This window comes from Aquarana catesbeiana, linkage group LG02 (assembly GCF_042186555.1).
Source record: "Aquarana catesbeiana isolate 2022-GZ linkage group LG02, ASM4218655v1, whole genome shotgun sequence".
NCBI lineage: Eukaryota > Metazoa > Chordata > Amphibia > Anura > Ranidae > Aquarana > Aquarana catesbeiana.
This window is the reverse complement of record NC_133325.1, coordinates 386,400,103-386,417,340: the sequence shown is the minus strand read 5'-3', so window position 1 is coordinate 386,417,340 and position 17,238 is coordinate 386,400,103. Positions and strand designations below refer to the sequence as shown.

Sequence of the window (17,238 nt, the reverse complement as noted above, 5' to 3'; positions counted from 1 at the left end):
ATCTTGGCCTCACTCGTCTCCAGACACACAACGGCACAGGACGCGATCGCCTCCGCCGCTACCGACGGCTCCGGTAAGCGGCGGAGGGCACCGGATCGCGGCGGGAGGGGGGGGCCCTCTCCCGCCACCGATAAAAGTGATCTCGCGGCGAATCCGCCGCAGGGACCACTTTTATCTGAAAGCCGGCCGCCGCACGAAAACGGGGATACCGGGGTTATGGCAGCTAGCTGCTGCCATAACAACGATATACCCCTTCAAACTTAGGACGTACATAGTCATGCGGCAGTCGGGAAGTGGTTAAAGAAAACTTAGCAGATTATAAGAACATACATACAAAAGTACTTACCACAATCACGATATTTGGGTGTGAGCAAAGGAGATTCCTGATTTACTAAGTCCCTATTTCCATTTAAAAAAATCCTACTAAAAACTTCAAAAGCTACCAATGGGCGTGTACACTTTTCCACAGCGTTCCCGGAACACTTAAAGCCAGCCTGGGCATAAAATCAAAGAAACCCCAAGCTGCTACAGTAAAAAAATATGCAATTAATCTACCAGTACCAACCAGCAATCACAAGTTTTGTTACCAGTGTAGCAATACTAATTTGCACAAACTTCCTACACTGAGGCATTTATCCTATAAGGATAAAAGATTTCAACCTGGATTTGGTGGAGGGATATCTTTCCCTTGGCTTTGACCCATGCTGCAAAGTACTGTAGACCACTTTGACTGTCCTACCTTACAGTCAGTGTATCTACACAACAAATTATCTTATTACTTCAATGCAACAGAAAGAGAAGCAAAGATTTAGCGGGCGCTTTTGGTTACCTAAATACCCTTCCCAAAAGGATACTGAACTGTACTTTCTAATATATGGAGTCTTAAATAAAGACTTGGGTCTCCCACAGACCCTACAATGTTACACTCCTGTGAGTGTGTATATTGAGGCATGGTCCGTCATTCCTTTATCTTTAAATTTAAAAGGCTAAGACTTTATCAGAGCCAGGGTAGGGAAGAATTTGTCAAAATAGACAAAGGTCTACCCAACGTGGATGATTGTCTTACCCGGGATGAGCCCCCATTTGAAAGGAAATAGTAGGTATTCTGGATGACCACCCTTCTATAGGTACACCAACAGGGCCCTCAGATATCTGGAGACACCGAATGAACGTGAGGCAGGTTGTGCATTCGTAAGATGTCTGCTTTATTGTAGCTTGTGTCTAAGCCCTTTATTCAGCCACAGAACAAAGAAAGGCGTAAATACAAAGAAGGCACACGTGTCCTGCTTACACAAGCTTAAGCTATGGAAAGTTACATATTGTGCAAAGTATCATATGACTTAAGATCTTACAACACAGTTTTATCACAAGACAAGATACTGCAAAACAATATATATATGTCAGTAAAATACCTGTTTGCAGAACACATGATAACAGAGTATTAATGTAAACTTGTCTTAATGTGTCTTTTCAGATGTGAGAATCATCATGAAAAGCTCAGTGTATTTTGCTGGACTTGTAAAATATGTATCTGTCATCAGTGTGCTCTCTGGGGTGGAATGGTGAGTAAGCCTACATGTACTTATGCTAATTTTAACTTTCTCAACTGACTTTTAATTTGGTGACTAGTATAGTGCTGGTACCACTACAGTTATGTTCCTTTTTTTAGTGCCAAATATTTTGTAAAACCGTAATTGAAGAAACGGTGGGTCTAGTCTGGGAATAACGGAGCTGGACAGTTTAATAATTAACTATAGGCAAAACCTTTTTTTTTTTTTTTTTTTTTTTTTTCATTTTGGATAGCGTAAGGGAGGGTTATAACCCCTTTCATTTTTTTTTTTGCCTCCTTTGACCCACTGGGAAGATTTACCTTCACATCCTGTTCCATAGAAAAAACAGGAAGAGTAGGTGAGAGGAAATCCCTGCAAATTAAGGGAAACCTTTGGGGACCCCCATGTCACCAAAACTAGTGTCCCCATTGGAAGATTTCCCCCTCTTACTTTTCTGGGGACAACCCAAAATTTGTGAGTTTCTTTTACTTTCAATAATGGTAAACAGGACAAATAGAGAGGGTGAATCTCCCTAGCAGGGGCACAGACAGCAATAAGAACCTTACAGGTGTTCTAATCCACTGCACTCTATCTAAAACTAAAAAAAAAAAAAAAAAAAAAAAAGATCCACTGAAGTACAGTTTTTCCTCCCTCCCTAATCTAGTAATAACTGGTTGTTTTTCAAGTATAGTGGGTGAAAACGCTAACAATATTTTGACAATGATTGGTCTCATTATCTTCAAATGTGTCATTTGAGTAAATGTTCAATGATAATGCATGTTTAAATTTTGTTTGTGGGCGGGGGGGGAGAGAGGGAGAATCAGTGATCAGTGTCATTCCCAAATTTCGTTAAGGCTTGCCATTGTTAAAATCTAACGTCTAAATGTTTTTCACCTTAAATGATAAGTTTACCTTGACAGAAAATTTGTAAGGTAAACTTACACTCGTCCCACGATCCCTCGCTGTCAGGAATCGCAATGCTTTACTGGTCTGGGGATTTGATATCCTCCTGGCTTTCTCTGCTTTCCTCCAGCACTAACAGGACAGGCTAGATGGATTCCGATTGGTCAGGGAGAGGTACAGGTAGGAGATTAAGAAGAGGATCAGTGAAGCAGCGTCCCGGGGTATCGCGGGACACTGGTACAGTGGGACCGAGAGGATGGGGAGGGGGTCCAGTGTAAGTTCACCTGATTTTGTGTAAAGGTCGACTGCAGAAGGAAAAAAAAACCTGCTACCTTTTCTAAGCTCCCCTGTCTTAAACACTTACCCAGCTCTATGTCACTGCTCCCCTCACTTCCTGCTTTCAGAGGAAAAACTGAGGGCAGCAGGGCCTTGGCCTCTTTATAGATGCACACAGCCCAACTTGAGAGTGCGCATGCATTGGTGCCTCTTTAGTAGCCAGCTTGCTACAAGAGGCTCCCAAAGCTAGGAGGAGTGGACAGCACCAGTGGGGAACTGCCAAAAGAGGAGGTAAGTGACTTTTCTGTGCAATATCTTTGCACAATGCAGGTAAACATAACCTATTTTTTATTAACAAATTTTTTTTTTATCACTTTAAGATTTTTTTTTTTTTTTTAAAGTTTTTGTTAGTGCTTATTGTATTTTGAAATACTCTATTAGATGCCAGAACTGAAAACACCAATGGCATAAATCTTTGTTAAAGCTTGACAAAAGTCAGTAAATGTCTAGCCACTTCCCATCCCGGCCAATTCTGGCACTTCACTCCTACATGTAAAAATCATCTTTTTTTTTTTTTTCTAGAAAATTACTCAGAACCCCCAAACATTTATGTTTTTTTTTTTAGCAGAGACCCTAGGGAACAAAATGGCTATCGTTGAAACTTTTTATGTCACACGGTATTTGCACAGCACATTTTTTTTTTTTCTTTTTTTTTTTTTTGTGAATTAAAAACAAAACGGTAAAGTTAGCCCAATTTTTAAATTTTTTTTTTTCATAATGTGAAAGATGATATTACGCTGAGTAAATAGATATCTAACAGGTGACACTTTAAATTTTTTTTATAGGTTACCTGTTTAGAGTTACAGAGGAGGTCTTGAGCTAGAATTGTTGCTCTCGCTCTAACGCACGCGGCGATACCTCATGTGTGATTTTTAATGCCGTTTACATATGTGGGCACGACTTGCGTATTTGTTTGCTTCTGTGCCCGGGGACGGGGGATGCCTGTAGCTGCAGGCATCATTCAGATATCCCCACTCAAAGTCCAGGATGTCATATGGCAGCCTACGGGCGGGAAGTGGCTAGATTAGTGAGCTAGTTGTGCAGAGGTAGTCCGTGGTTCATCTTCAAAGGGTTCAGGTGGCTAGCAATAATCTGGTCAGGATGTGCTGCTAAATCTTCAAGTGTTAAGTCTGCTTAAAAGTGGAGACCAAAAAATTTTTTAAAAATTAAAAGAGCTTCCTTACTAGGGAGGTGTAAGAAGTATGATATGGAGGATGTCTTAACTCAATTGTAAGTGCATTTTTAGTTAAATTTCAGTTCCCATCAGTCCAAACTGCAGTTTAAGGGCTTTCTGGCCCACCTTATCAAAAAGAAAAGCAAACATAAGAAAAATTTGTAACCAAGTTGCACACTCTGGGTTTTCTCAAGCAAGCAGTAAACTGAAAACTGACAAGCCGCCTGGCTAAACACCTACAGTGTCTTGCAAAAGTATTCACCCCCCTTGGCTTTTTACTTATATTGTTACATTACAGCCTTTAGTTCAATGTTTTTGTAATCTGAATTACAGGCGGTCCCCTAGTTACAAACATCCGACTTACAAACGACTCCTACTTACAAACGGAGGGAGACAACAGGAAGTGAGAGGTAAAACTAATAAAGATAGAACCCGCGCTATGGAGAAAAATAAATAAAATTGTAAAAAAAAAAAAATTTTGCAAATAAATATTGAATAAATACAAAATGCACCTAATATGTGTGCGTTTACACACACACACCCATGTACATATGTAGTAGGGCTGCCGCTGTAGTGCAAGGTGAGTACCCCAAAAGGTGTGACAACAGAAAATTTTATACTCAGCGCTGCCCCTCTAAATCATGAATATACATATACTCGCATCAAATATGTGTCATGTGACAACATGTATAGCAAAGTGCCAATCAAGTGCAAAAAAATGCATTCAATAAAGTTAAAAAAAAAGGTGCAAATTAAAGTGCAATCAATAAAGTTCATCAGGTGTGAGGTATAGGGCTGGTGACACGTTGATGTAATCTTGGTGACTTCCTGTGCTCCCCTCCTGGGTCCCCACTCACCAGATGAAGATAATAAATGCCCCTGTGTATATCAAGATGGTGTCTCCTGTCCAGCAGATATATGGGTTGGTTGTGCCTCAGAGAATGGGATCTCCTCTCCTCCAACACTTGATGTATATCCTACATACTTTACTTGGTCCAAGACGATCAAAGTAGTAAAGTTTGGACAAGTGAAGAAAAGAGGGCATATAGTGTAGTACTGCAAGGTTTATTAAAAGGTTTAAAATCATTACACTTACATCAAGTTTTGCCCCTCCCACTGGGCTTCTGATGACGCCCAGTGGGAGGGGAGAAACATGTCGAGCTAAGGATAATCTGTGAAGGCTGTTTGGATGCCAAGGCGGCAATTTTTGCACATTTTAAAGACTCTGATGTAAGTGTAATGATTTTAAACCTATTAATAAACCTTGCAGTATTACACTATATGCCCTCTTTTCTTCACTTGTCCAAACTTTACTACTTTGATCGTCTTGTTAACCCTTCTCTATGCTATCCCAAAAGCTTAAAACATTTTTTGGCTGGAGCTACACTTAAAAAATGTACCTGTTCCGACTTACAAACAGATTCAACTTAAGAACAAACCTACAGACCATATCTTGTTTGTAAACCCGGGGACCGCCTGTATATGTGATGGATCAGAACACAATAGTCTAAGTTGATGAAGTAAAATTAGAAAAATATATACACAAAACTATTTTTTAGAAATAAAAAACTGATAATTGGCATGTGCGTATGTATCCCCCCCCCCCCCCCCTTGTTATGAACCCCATAAAAAGCTTTGGTGCAACCAATTACCTTCAGAAATTAGATAATTAGTGAAATGTCCACCTGTGTGCAATCTAAGTGTCACATGATCTGTCATTACATATACACACCTTTTTGAAAGGCCCCAGAGGTTGCAACACCTAAGCAAGGGGCACCACTAACCAAACACTGCCATGAAGACCAAGGAACTCTCCAAACAAGTAAGGGACAATGTTGTTGAGAAGTACAAGTCAGAGTTAGGTTATAAAAAAAAATATCCAAATCTTTGATGATCCCTAGAAGCACCATCAAATCTATCATGACCAAATGGAAAGAACATGGCACAACAGCAAACCTGCCAGGAGACAGCCGCACACCAAAACTCATGGACCGGGCAAGGAGGGCATTAATCAGAGAGGCAGCACAGAGACCTAAGGTAACCCTGGAGGAGCTGTAGAGTTCCACAGCGGAGACTGGAGTATCTGTACATAGGACAACAATAAGCCGTACGCTCCATAGAGTTGAGCTTTATGGCAGAGTGGCCAGAAGAAAGCCATTACTTTCAGCAAAAAGCAAAATGGCGCGTTTTGAGTTTGCGAAAAGGCATGTGGGAGACTCCCAAAATGTATGGAGGAAGGTGCTCTGGTCTCATGAGACTAAAATTGAACTTTTTGGCCATCAAAAAAACGCTATGTCTAGCGCAAACCCATCACATCACCCAAAGAACACCATCCCCACAGTGAAACATGGTGGTGGCAGCATCATGCTGTGGGGATGTTTTTCAGCAGTTGGGCCTGGGAAACTGGTCAGAGTTGAGGGAAAGATGGATGGTGCTAAATACAGGGATATTCTTGAGCAAAACCTGTACCACTCTGTGTGTGACTTGAGGCTAGGAGGGAGGTTCACCTTCCAGCAGGACAATTACCCAAAACACACTGCTAAAGCAACACTTGAGTGGTTCAAGGGGAAACATGTAAATGTGTTGGAATGGCCTAGTCAAAGCCCAGACCTTAATCCAATAGAAAATCTGTGGTCAGATTTAAAGATTGCTGTTCACAAGCGCAAACCATCCAACTTGGAGGAGCTGGAGCAGTTTTGCAAGGAGGAATAGGCAGAAATCCCAGTGGTAAGATGTGGCAAACTCATAGAGACTTATCCAAAGTGACTTGGAGCTGTGATAGCTGCAAAAGGTGGCTCTACAAAGTATTGACTTTAGGGGGGGTGAATAGTTATGCACATTGACTTTTTCTGTTTTTTTGTCCTATTTGTTGTTTGCTTCACAATAAAAAAAAAAAAAAAATCCTTCAAAGTTGTGGGCATGTTCTGTAAATTAACCGGTTCAATACAGGGCTTTTTCACCCCCTTCCTTCCCAGGCCAATTTTTAGTTTTCAGCGCTGTCGCACTTTAAACGACAATTGCGCGGTCGTGCGACGTTGTACCCCAAAAAAATTGACGTCCTTTTTTCCCCACAAATAGAGCTTTCTTTTGGTGGTATTTGATCACCTCTGCGGTTTTTATTTTTTGCGCTATAAACAAAAGAAGAGCAACAATTTTGAAAAAAACGCAATATTTTTTACTTTTTGCTATAATATCCCAATTTTTTTTTTTAAAAAAAACAAATTTTTTCCTCAGTTTCGGCCGATACGTATTCTTCTACATATTTTTGGTAAAAAAAATCGCAATAAGCGTATATTGATTGGTTTGCGCAAAAGTTATAGCGTCTACAAAATACGGGATAGTTTTATGGCATTAAAAAAAAAAAAAATATTTATTTATTTTTTTTTACTAGTAATAGCGGCGATCGCGATTTTTTTTTTTTTCGTGACTGCGACATTATAGCGGACACATCGGACACTTTTGACACATTTTTGGGACCATTCACATTTATACAGCGATCAATGCTATAAAATTGCATTGATTAATGTGTAAATGTGACAGGCAGTGAAGGGGTTAACCACTAGGGGGACACAAGGGGTTAACTATGTTTCCTAAGGGAGTGATTCTAACTGTAGGGGGCGGGGATGTACAAGGGGAGGAGACCGATCAGTGTTCCGCTGTACTAGGAGCACAGATCGCTCTCCTCACAACTGACAGGACGTGGATCTGTGTGTTTACACACACAGATCCACGGTCCGGCCCGGTTAACGGGCAATCGTGGGTGCCTGGCGGACATCGCGGCCGCCGGGCACACGCACCGGGTCCCGAGCACCGCGGCGGGCGCGCGCCCCCTAGGCGGCCGGGAAGCCCAGGCCGTCATATGACGTCCACCCAGGATGGGAGATCCCATCTGTGGATGTCATATGTCTATAGCTGGGTATTGAAGTGGTTAAATAATGCAAATCCTCAAACAACCCATGTTAATTCCAGGTTGTGAGGCAACAAAACACGAAAAATGCCATGGGGGGTGAATACTTTTGCAAGGCACTGTATAGGAATGAGTAACTTGCTATGGGCAAGGATGGCCGTATTGTGTCCATGGAGTCCATACCGCAATACATTTTTGTGTGTGTGTGTAAAAGTACACTAGTAAGTTTTTCATTAATGAAAAAGATATCAACATTGCGGCAAACTTCAGCAAAGTAAACAAACGGCTTCTTCCTTTTTTGTTTGTTGCCTGTTTTGCCGTTAATAGAACATAGGTCACTAGTTTGTAGTGGGACTTGGTGAGACCTGGAGGTTTAAGATGGAGCAGGACATTCTAGGGAAGGGACAATTAAATAGATTACAGGAATTGGAGAACTATAGTCAAGAACCTTATGAGCATATGGGTCAAATCCACCATGTGTGTAAGAAATTTCCCAAGGCAGGACAGCCACAAAAGCATGTGCCAGAAAGAGACAGATGAAGGTGTGCTAATTGGGACAGGACCATGTACTATCTCTACGGTTTGGTATGCAGATTCTGTTGTGGTTAGAGCAGGAGGCCATTGTGTACCAATTTTGTAGCCATTCTTCCCTGTCTTTTACTGCACTGCAGGTCTTTCTCCCATTTGGAAACGCAAGTGTGGCTTGCGTGATTATTGGAGTTATTTAGTTGTAAATAAATAATGGATATCAATTTGGGGAAGAGGGGTGTGATGACAAATGTTTAATGTGTGTGTATGTATATATATTTTATTTTTTTTTTTTTAGCATGGAGGGCATACGTTCAAACCGCTTGCTGAAATTTATGAGCAGCATGTCACAAAAGTAAATGAAGAGGTGGCCAAACTTCGCCGGCGGCTAATGGAACTCATTAGTCTTGTGCAAGAAGTGGTAAGATTTAATTATGCAGCAATACAATTTTACTATTGGTGGCTGAACATCTATCGCAAACAGTGAGCAGACTGTATAATTAAGTCCATCCCTTTTGTACATTTTAAAAATAAATTAAACATCACAGTAATTCAGTAAGCTACCGTATTAAGCAATGTACTAAGTAAAAAACTGACAAAGCAGTTTCTTCCAAAGGATGTTTTTTCTTTGCAGTCAGTTAAAATGAAAAATATTATAGGTAGTCTTGTTGTCCCAAAGTTGTCTCTGCTTGCATCTTTTGATGAATATTCTCTATGGTAATTACCTTTGGGTAACCTATATTTGCATCAGTTTGTTCTTCATTTATCATGCATAAGTGTGTGGCGATTTGTTTGACGCTTCTTGATTGACAGCTTTTTCTTAGAATGTTTTTACTGAGTTGTCTTTTGGCTTGCACTCTTGCACTGTCGCCCTTCCAAAAAAATAAGCAAAAAGGCTATGAAGGAGTGATTGAAGATTAGATATCTAATAGGGACTGATGTATGTATAAGGTTCTTTAAAGTGTTTCAGTACTATACTGGAAATACATTTATCTTTTAAATTGTCAGCCGCTTTTATAAAAGAACTTGTCAACATAAGATGTAGCCATTAACCTGGTCTGGATTAGTATGATGTATTGAGCTGTACAACTAATATATAAACAACCAATATTACACACCGGCTCAAGTTAAGCCTCACAATATAAATATATTTAATAATAGTTTACTTTTCATTCATTTTATGTATTTTTTTTTTTTGACAGCACCATCTTTTTTTGTACCAACAATGGGTTACAAAAATCACAGTCCTTCCATTATTTCCAGTCCAGACTTTAGCAGGGCCGCACAGGTGGCAGTCATGCCCCCATATTAAACTGCTGAGTTTTGATGGCCAAATGATTACCCCTGACAGTGGCCATACCCCCAAGGGTCCAAGTAGCAATTAAAGTTACCCAAGATATACAACGGTACATCCGGGTGCCTCAACTGAAACTCAAGAACCGCCCGCAATACCTGATGACTATATGGGGGTGGGATATAAACAAAGGCAAGTATACATTTCAAAGAAAACATATGGCAATGTAGAATGACATATCTCCCCTCAGTGTCAACCACACTTTCAAGTTCCTGGTAATCCAGGGAGCTATGTATCAAAACACTCACCCCTCTGGAAAATGAGGTGTGAGTGGAATGATAGGCCCTGCCCACCCAACAGAATTTCAGGAAAGATAGGGAATCAGGGGTGAGGTGAGTCTCCTGTAAGGCACAAATAGCAGGGAGGTATTTGTGCATAGATGTGGAAACCATGGTACGTTTGAGGGGGTCCCCTCCTCAGCCGAGTCAGTGATATTCAGGGATCCTGCCAGCTTCTGGGCATAATAACAAATGTCTTTGGGGGGGGGGGATCGTTGCTGGTATTCTTAGGGGGCTTACTCACTGTGTCTTTAGATTTATCAGTGCCACGAGGCCCACGCTGCTGGAGACCCGCGGCGGCGCTATTTTGGAGCTCCGGGCGCTGTGCATCCTCCTTACTCTTTCCCCTTAGAACCATCATGGATTTGTCGGAACTGGGTGGCACAGCAGGATCTCACTAGGTGCATGAGTTGTCTGATGGCATGGAAACTGTGTATTATGGCTCGGTACAGGATCACTTAAGGGTAACCTGCGGGAGCTCTGTGAGAATGCAGCTACTCACATGCCGGTCCAGGCCGCGCCCCAAGGTCCCAGAGTCTGGAGGAAGAGTGAGGAGGCACAAAATGCAAGTTGCATGAAGTCCAGTGTGAAGCTTCCACAGTCAGTGATGATTTGGGGAGCCATTTCATCTGCTGGTGTTGGTCCACTGTGTTTTATCAAGTCCAAAGTCAGCCCTCTACCAGGAAATGAAGAGCACATCATATTTCCCTCTGCTGACTGGCTTTATGGAGATGCTGATTTCATTTTCCAGCAGTACTTGGCACCTGCCCACACTGACAAAAGTACCAATACCTGGTTTAATGATCATGCTATCACTGTGCTTGATTGGTCAGTAAACTCGCCTGACCTAAACCCCATTGAGAGTCTGTGGGGTATTGCCAAGAGGAAGATGAAACGCCAGACCCAACAATGCAGATGAGCTGAAGGCCGCTATGAAAGCAACCTGGGCTTCCATAACACCTCAGCAGTGCCACAGGCTAATCGCCTCCCTGCCACACTGCCTTGATGCAGTAATTTATACAAAAGGAGCCCCAACGAAGTATTGGTATAGTGCATACTATACATGAACATACTTTTCAGTAAGCCAACATTTCTGTAATATAAATCTTTTTTTTTTTTTTTTATTGATCTTGTGTAATAATCTAAATTTCTGAGACCCTGAATTTTGTATTTTCCCTAGCTGTAAGCCATAATCATCAAAATTTAAAAAAAGGAAATGCTTAAAATATATCACTCTGTGTGTAACGTATGTATATAAAATATGAGTTTCACTTTTTGAATTGAATTACTGAAATAAGTTTTAACTTTTAGATGATATTCAAATTTTTTGAGATGCACCTGTATATTCAGCAAGAGACTGCCCGCATAAATCCACCAACACTGACAATTAAACAATTACCAAAAGCAATGTTGTCTTGGTCTGGCAGTGAGCAGTCAGAAGTCTTTGGACGAGATAGGACGTCACACCACACGGCAACTCTTCCTCACAAAAGGAACATCCTGTCTGCTACAGGGAGAGGTGGTGTGCATTTGATATCACTCCGCCTTCCACTCTCTTGTACGCACTGTAGGAGCTTTGTTGGCTTATGCAGCTGCCAGCTCACTCCGCGGGCTGACAGCAGCATAACCAGCTGTAAAAAAATGTTCTGCTCTGTGGCAGAGGTGCTGGAACAAATCCACCAGAACGCCTGCTTCAGGAGTTTGTGGCATCCAGTTACCCTCATGGAATGCTATAGGTACCCTTTCTATACCACAGGAGTGGAAAGAAGACATCTCGCCTCTGTGGCATTCTCTTGAGCAGGGGTCTCAAACTGGCGGCCCTCCAGCTTTTGCGAAACTACAAGTCCCATCATGCCTCTGCCTGTGGGAGTCATGCTTGTAACTGTCAGCCTTGCAATGCCTCATGGGACTTGTAGTTTCACAAAACCTGGAGGGCCACAAGTTTGAGACCCCTACTCTAGAGAGATAATCAGTCTACAGTATTTGCATCTATTGTATACACATAGAAAAGAACCATGATGATTCTGCCAGGTATAATTTAGAGACAAAAAGGTTGAGGTACAGAAGGGAGCCCAAAGCAGGTACTGGCTGGCTTGAAAACCTACAACCTATACCAAAGGTATAGGTTTAAGTATGTAGGGATTTATCAGAAAAGAGTATTGGTAAATTCTTTCTAATTATTCCAACAATTTGATCATATTCTCTCAAAAAGGTGGTGAAAAATGTCTGCGTTAGCAGTTCACTTTTGTCCTGCACTCAAGACCATCCTTTTTTCCTAAGGTGGTATGAGTCTTCCATCTCAATGAAGACAGTCCCTCCATCCTTTATACCTTGCTCCAAAGCACCCAGGGGAAATCCCCTATTGTGATTTTACTTGCCCATTCCACGTTGTCGGTGGGAGTTTCTTGGGCCTTCCAGGGCCAGTCCTCTGTAGCTGAGCTTTCCCACTTGGTCGTCTGTTTAACGTTATACTAGGTGGGCATCCAGTCTCTGTAGATGAAGCTTTTTGACTGCCAGGGTCTTGCAGCGGCACTGTAGAGTTGGGTCTTTTGACCCTTGTGGTGGTTGTTGTTAGTTCGGTTTACCTAGTTGTTGCCCACCCCTTCATTCATTGCTTGGATGTCTTGTACTTTTATAATTAAGATTAGAGGAATTTTGGCTCGACTATAAATTCCATATCTTGGATTACAGGGCACAAGTCACCCTTTAATTCTTTTGACTACTCTGCATTGCTTGCTACAAGTGCTCATGGAGTGAGGTAGATTTTATAGGGGAGGCACCTGATATCCCATGGAACTGAACCTTGCTGTCACTTGGTCAAGGGGCCGCTTATATGGGGAAGTCTTGTACTCTGTTTACAGGGATTTTTTTTGTTTTCACACTTTGCGGTAAACACTGCTTTCAGGATGTCCCAATAATCAGAGATCAAAATCTCCACTGTGTCCTTCAATGAACATAAGAGAAAATGCAATTTATTTTGTACCCATTGTGAAATATTTTTATTTGAGTTCATTAAAGGACTTGACGCTCACCTTTCTCTGGTTGTTTTGTCTGTGATCAGTTGCTTTTTGAAGTGTGGCTTTGTGACTAAAGCCTCGTACACACGATTGGATTTTCAGCCAACAAAACCGTGGACTTTTGTCCAAAGGGCGTTGGCCCAAACTTGTCTTGTATACAAATGGTAAGGAATTGTCGGCCAACAAACACAAATGTAGTGACATACTATGTGATTTTTCAGCTCTTTAGCGCCGCCCTTTGGGCTCCTTCAGCTAGTTTCATGTTAGAAGTTTGGCGAGTGTTGATTTGTGCTTTTCAGTTTGTGCTTTTTATTTAGTGCTTTTCAGTTCGTTACTGAACGGCCGTTCGTCAACCAGACGGAACCAGACGTGATCTCCTCCGATTGTTGCACAATCGGAGGAGATAATGTGTTGTATATTATCGGCCTTGGAGTTATTGCTTTGACCCATGTCCAGTTCAGGAACAGAAGAGGAGTTCTTGGACCAAAAATTGGTTGCTTTATTAATCGTGACTAATTATGTCATATGCCTTTGCTGCGGGAGCTCCAGGAGAATAATCCAGATGTTTTTTGGAACTCTTTCTGGATGACGGACCCCTGCTTTCACCAACTCTTGGTATTGTTGACCCCCTATATTAAGAAGCAGGACATATGCATGAGGCTTTTATTTTATTTTTTTGTTGAATAATAACAATTTGATTTGTTATATTTTCTATTTTCTATATTTTTGGATGCATAGAATGCAATTTTTGGTTAAGTTCTATTGGCAGATAGCATGTCTAATGTTATTTTGTTTTCTTTTTTTTTTTTAATGCACAATAAAAAAAATTGTGGAAAATAATACTTGACTATGTGTTTTACTTCAAATGACAGTTTAGGAGTAGGCAGTTATATTTAAAAAAAAAATACAATGTAAAATTGACAAGGGACGCCAACATAGTTGTATCTTTGATCTTAAAAATTACGGGATAATGGTGTTGTGGTAACTTGCCCCAAAAAAAAGCATAATAATATTCTTGATATCACTAGAAAAAAAAAGCCTTTGAAAATGAGTTTGCAATAATCCCATCAGTATCGCCAGCAAAGCAGCTTCATTATTTTTCCATTGTAGAAGAGAATGTGCGCTGCATTTCGAGATTTCATAATTTGCTATGTCACGAATGTTAATTCTCCATTATGAGCGCTAGTTTACAAGACCGACTGATTCTGGCTCGTCCTTGCTTCTGAGCATGCGTGTTTGTACTTTGAACTTTTGTCCGGACTTGTGTATACGCGCTTGGAAAATCTGACAACAGACATTTGTCCGGAAAATTTTTTAAAACCTGCCATCCAACATTTGTCCGCGGAAAATCTGACAACAATTGCCTGATGGAGCGGATTTTCCACCAACAGCCTGTCCTCACACATTTCCCATCTGAAAATCAGTTCGTGTGTACGAGGCTTTACTGAACTGTTTTTTCCATGCAAGAGGTTTGGCCAGCATCAGGGGGTCACACCTGTCCACAGAAGCAATCAGAGTCCAATATTTCCACCATGGCCAAGACCAAAGAGCTGTCCAAGGATGTCGGGGACAAGATTTTAGACCTACGCGAGGCTGGAATGGGCTACAAGACCATCGCCAAGCAGGTAAGAAGGTGACAACAGTTGGTGTGATTATTCGCAAATGGAAGAAACACAAAATAACTGTCAATCTCCCTTGGTCGGGGGCTCCATGCAAGATCTCACCTCGTGGAGTTTTTAAATGATCATGAGACCGGATAGGAATCAGCCCAGAACTACACAGGAGAATCGTGTCAATAATCTCAAGGCAGCTGGGACCATAGTAACCAAGAAAACAATTGGTAACACACTATGCCGTGAAAGACTGAAATCCAGCAGCACCCGCAAGGTCTCCCTGCTCAAGAAAGCACATATACAGACAGGCCTGTCTGAAGTTTGCTAATAAACATCTGAACGATTCAAAGGAGAAATGGGTGAAAGTGTTGTGGTCAGGGGAGACTGAAATCAAGTTCTTTGGCATCAACTCAGATCGCTGTGTTGGGAGGAGGAGGAATGCAGACTATGGACATGGAGGTGGAAACATTATGCTTTGGGGGTGTTTTTCTGCTAAGGGGACAGGACAACTTCACCGCATCAAAGGGACATGGGACGGGGCCATGCATAGTCAAATCTTGGGTGAGAACCTCCTTCCTTCAGACGGCCATTGAAAATGGGTCTTAGATGGGTATTTCAGCATGAAAATGACCCAAAACACACGGCAAAGGCAACAAAGGAGTGGCTCAAGAAGAGGCACATTAAGGTCCTGAAGTGGCCTAGCCAGTCTCCAGACCTTAATCCCATAGAAAGTGTGGGATGTGTGCAAACCTGATGGCCCCTATAGGAAAAGTCTGACCTCTGTGATTGCCAATAAGACTTTTGCTACCAAGTAACTAAGTCATGTTTTGTGAAGGGGTCAAATACTTATTTCACTCATTAAAATGCAAATCCATTTATAACTTTTTTGACATGCGTTTTTCTGGATATTTTTGTTCTGTCTCACTGTTAAAATAAACCTACCATTAAAATTTTAGACTGATAATTTCTATATCATTAGGCAAATGTAAAAAATCAGCAAGGGATCAAATATTTTTTTTCCCTCACTGTATGTAATTTGGAAGTAATTTATTGTACATATGTGCAAGATCAATTTCAGCTTTGTAAGATTTGTTGTTAAACAGTATGCACAAGCCTTTGAAATCCTGCGTGTTATCTTAAATAACTGAAAATCATATTCTTAAAATGTTTTGTTTTTTAGGAGCGAAACGTTGAGGCTGTACGAGGTGCTAAGGATGAACGTGTTAGGGAGATCCGCAATGCTGTGGAGATGATGATTGCCAGATTGGATACCCAGCTTAAGAACAAGCTTATTACACTTATGGGTACTTGATGAACTGCTTATATTTGTAGTGCTGCTCCAAGCAAAAAAGGAAGATATATATTGTCCCGCTGGTGTTTAGGAATGGGGTGCAGCATGAAATATTACCATCCAGTAGTATACTTAGAAAAGTTACAACTCTCCCAGTCCAGTCTGTGTTAACAGGTGTGAGATTGCCTCAGCCTTACACCATTCCACGAGCCACACCCTCTGACATGTTTCGCCCCGGGGGCAGCAGGTAGACAAGTACAACTTATGTGGGAGACTTTTTTTCATCTCTGTGCGACACCTGAGGCTTCTCACTTCAGAATAGCATTTACTATTTAGTGATGTGTAAAGAGCAGATTCTGGCTTTCAGAATAGCACAAATAAAATAAAATCAGCATGTTGTTTGTGTATTGCAGAATGCAACTTTGCTGCTTTAATTTTTAGGTCAGAAGACTTCTCTCACTCAGGAAACAGAGCTTCTTGAATCACTTTTACAAGAAGTGGAACATCAGGTACATAACCATTGAGCATTTTTTTAAATGTATATATTACATTATAAATTTATATTTATTTTGCTCCACTTTTTATAAATTGTTCTCCATTACTGCTTTGCCTGGAAGCTAAGGTTTACTTTTGTGAGCTTCTATTTTGTACCATTTTTAATATACAAAAATTGTATTACCCCCACAACAAAAAAAAAGTTAAAATCTTCAATATGAAAGTGCAAAAAAAATAATAATTGTAAAGTTAAAGTTTCAATTTCTTTGCCTTGGGGCAGATAGTTTTATAATTAAGGCCAATATATACAGTACATATCACAAAACTGGATACAGTTAAAACATCTCACAACAGAAGCCATATACCTTAGACAGCAACACACAACCTGTAGTGTAAAATACAGTTGGACAAGGTACTCCTGATATCTATCAATCGAGCTATCTCTCTCAAGCAAATGAGAGAGTAACATATATGTCCAAATCATGTACTAGGCCGGAAGTGGCAAAACCACAGCTCAACCATCTTATTTTGCCTCCCCCTGGCCACCCATGTGTAAGAGGAATTACAGTGGTATGTGCCAACATACAATACAATAATTAAAATGCAGTGTTTTTCCTCGGGAGAACTGAAAAAGGCCATATAGCCAATAGTGAGGCTTTTGGGACCCATTTTTGTATTTCAATTTAATACTTTTATAAAAAATACTTTTTCTTAATCTTTTATAGTACAGAACACAAGCATGATATTTGTGGACCATTGGTTATAGGCTGATACTTTGAGTTGATTGGACAC

General features: G+C 40.9%; 1 protein-coding gene across 2 annotated transcripts in view; it reads left to right on the top strand.

Annotated features, from left to right (window-relative positions):
• The window catches only part of TRIM37 (tripartite motif containing 37), a 291,747-nt gene that overhangs the window by 50,579 nt on the left and 223,930 nt on the right, over positions 1 to 17,238 (top strand). For both annotated transcript variants that reach the window (XM_073615167.1, XM_073615166.1), the window contains exons 5-8: positions 1,475 to 1,562; positions 8,697 to 8,819; positions 15,841 to 15,964; positions 16,393 to 16,460. In XM_073615167.1, coding sequence (XP_073471268.1) covers positions 1,475 to 1,562; positions 8,697 to 8,819; positions 15,841 to 15,964; positions 16,393 to 16,460 — 403 coding nt within the window. The remainder of the gene's footprint in view (positions 1 to 1,474; positions 1,563 to 8,696; positions 8,820 to 15,840; positions 15,965 to 16,392; positions 16,461 to 17,238) is intronic.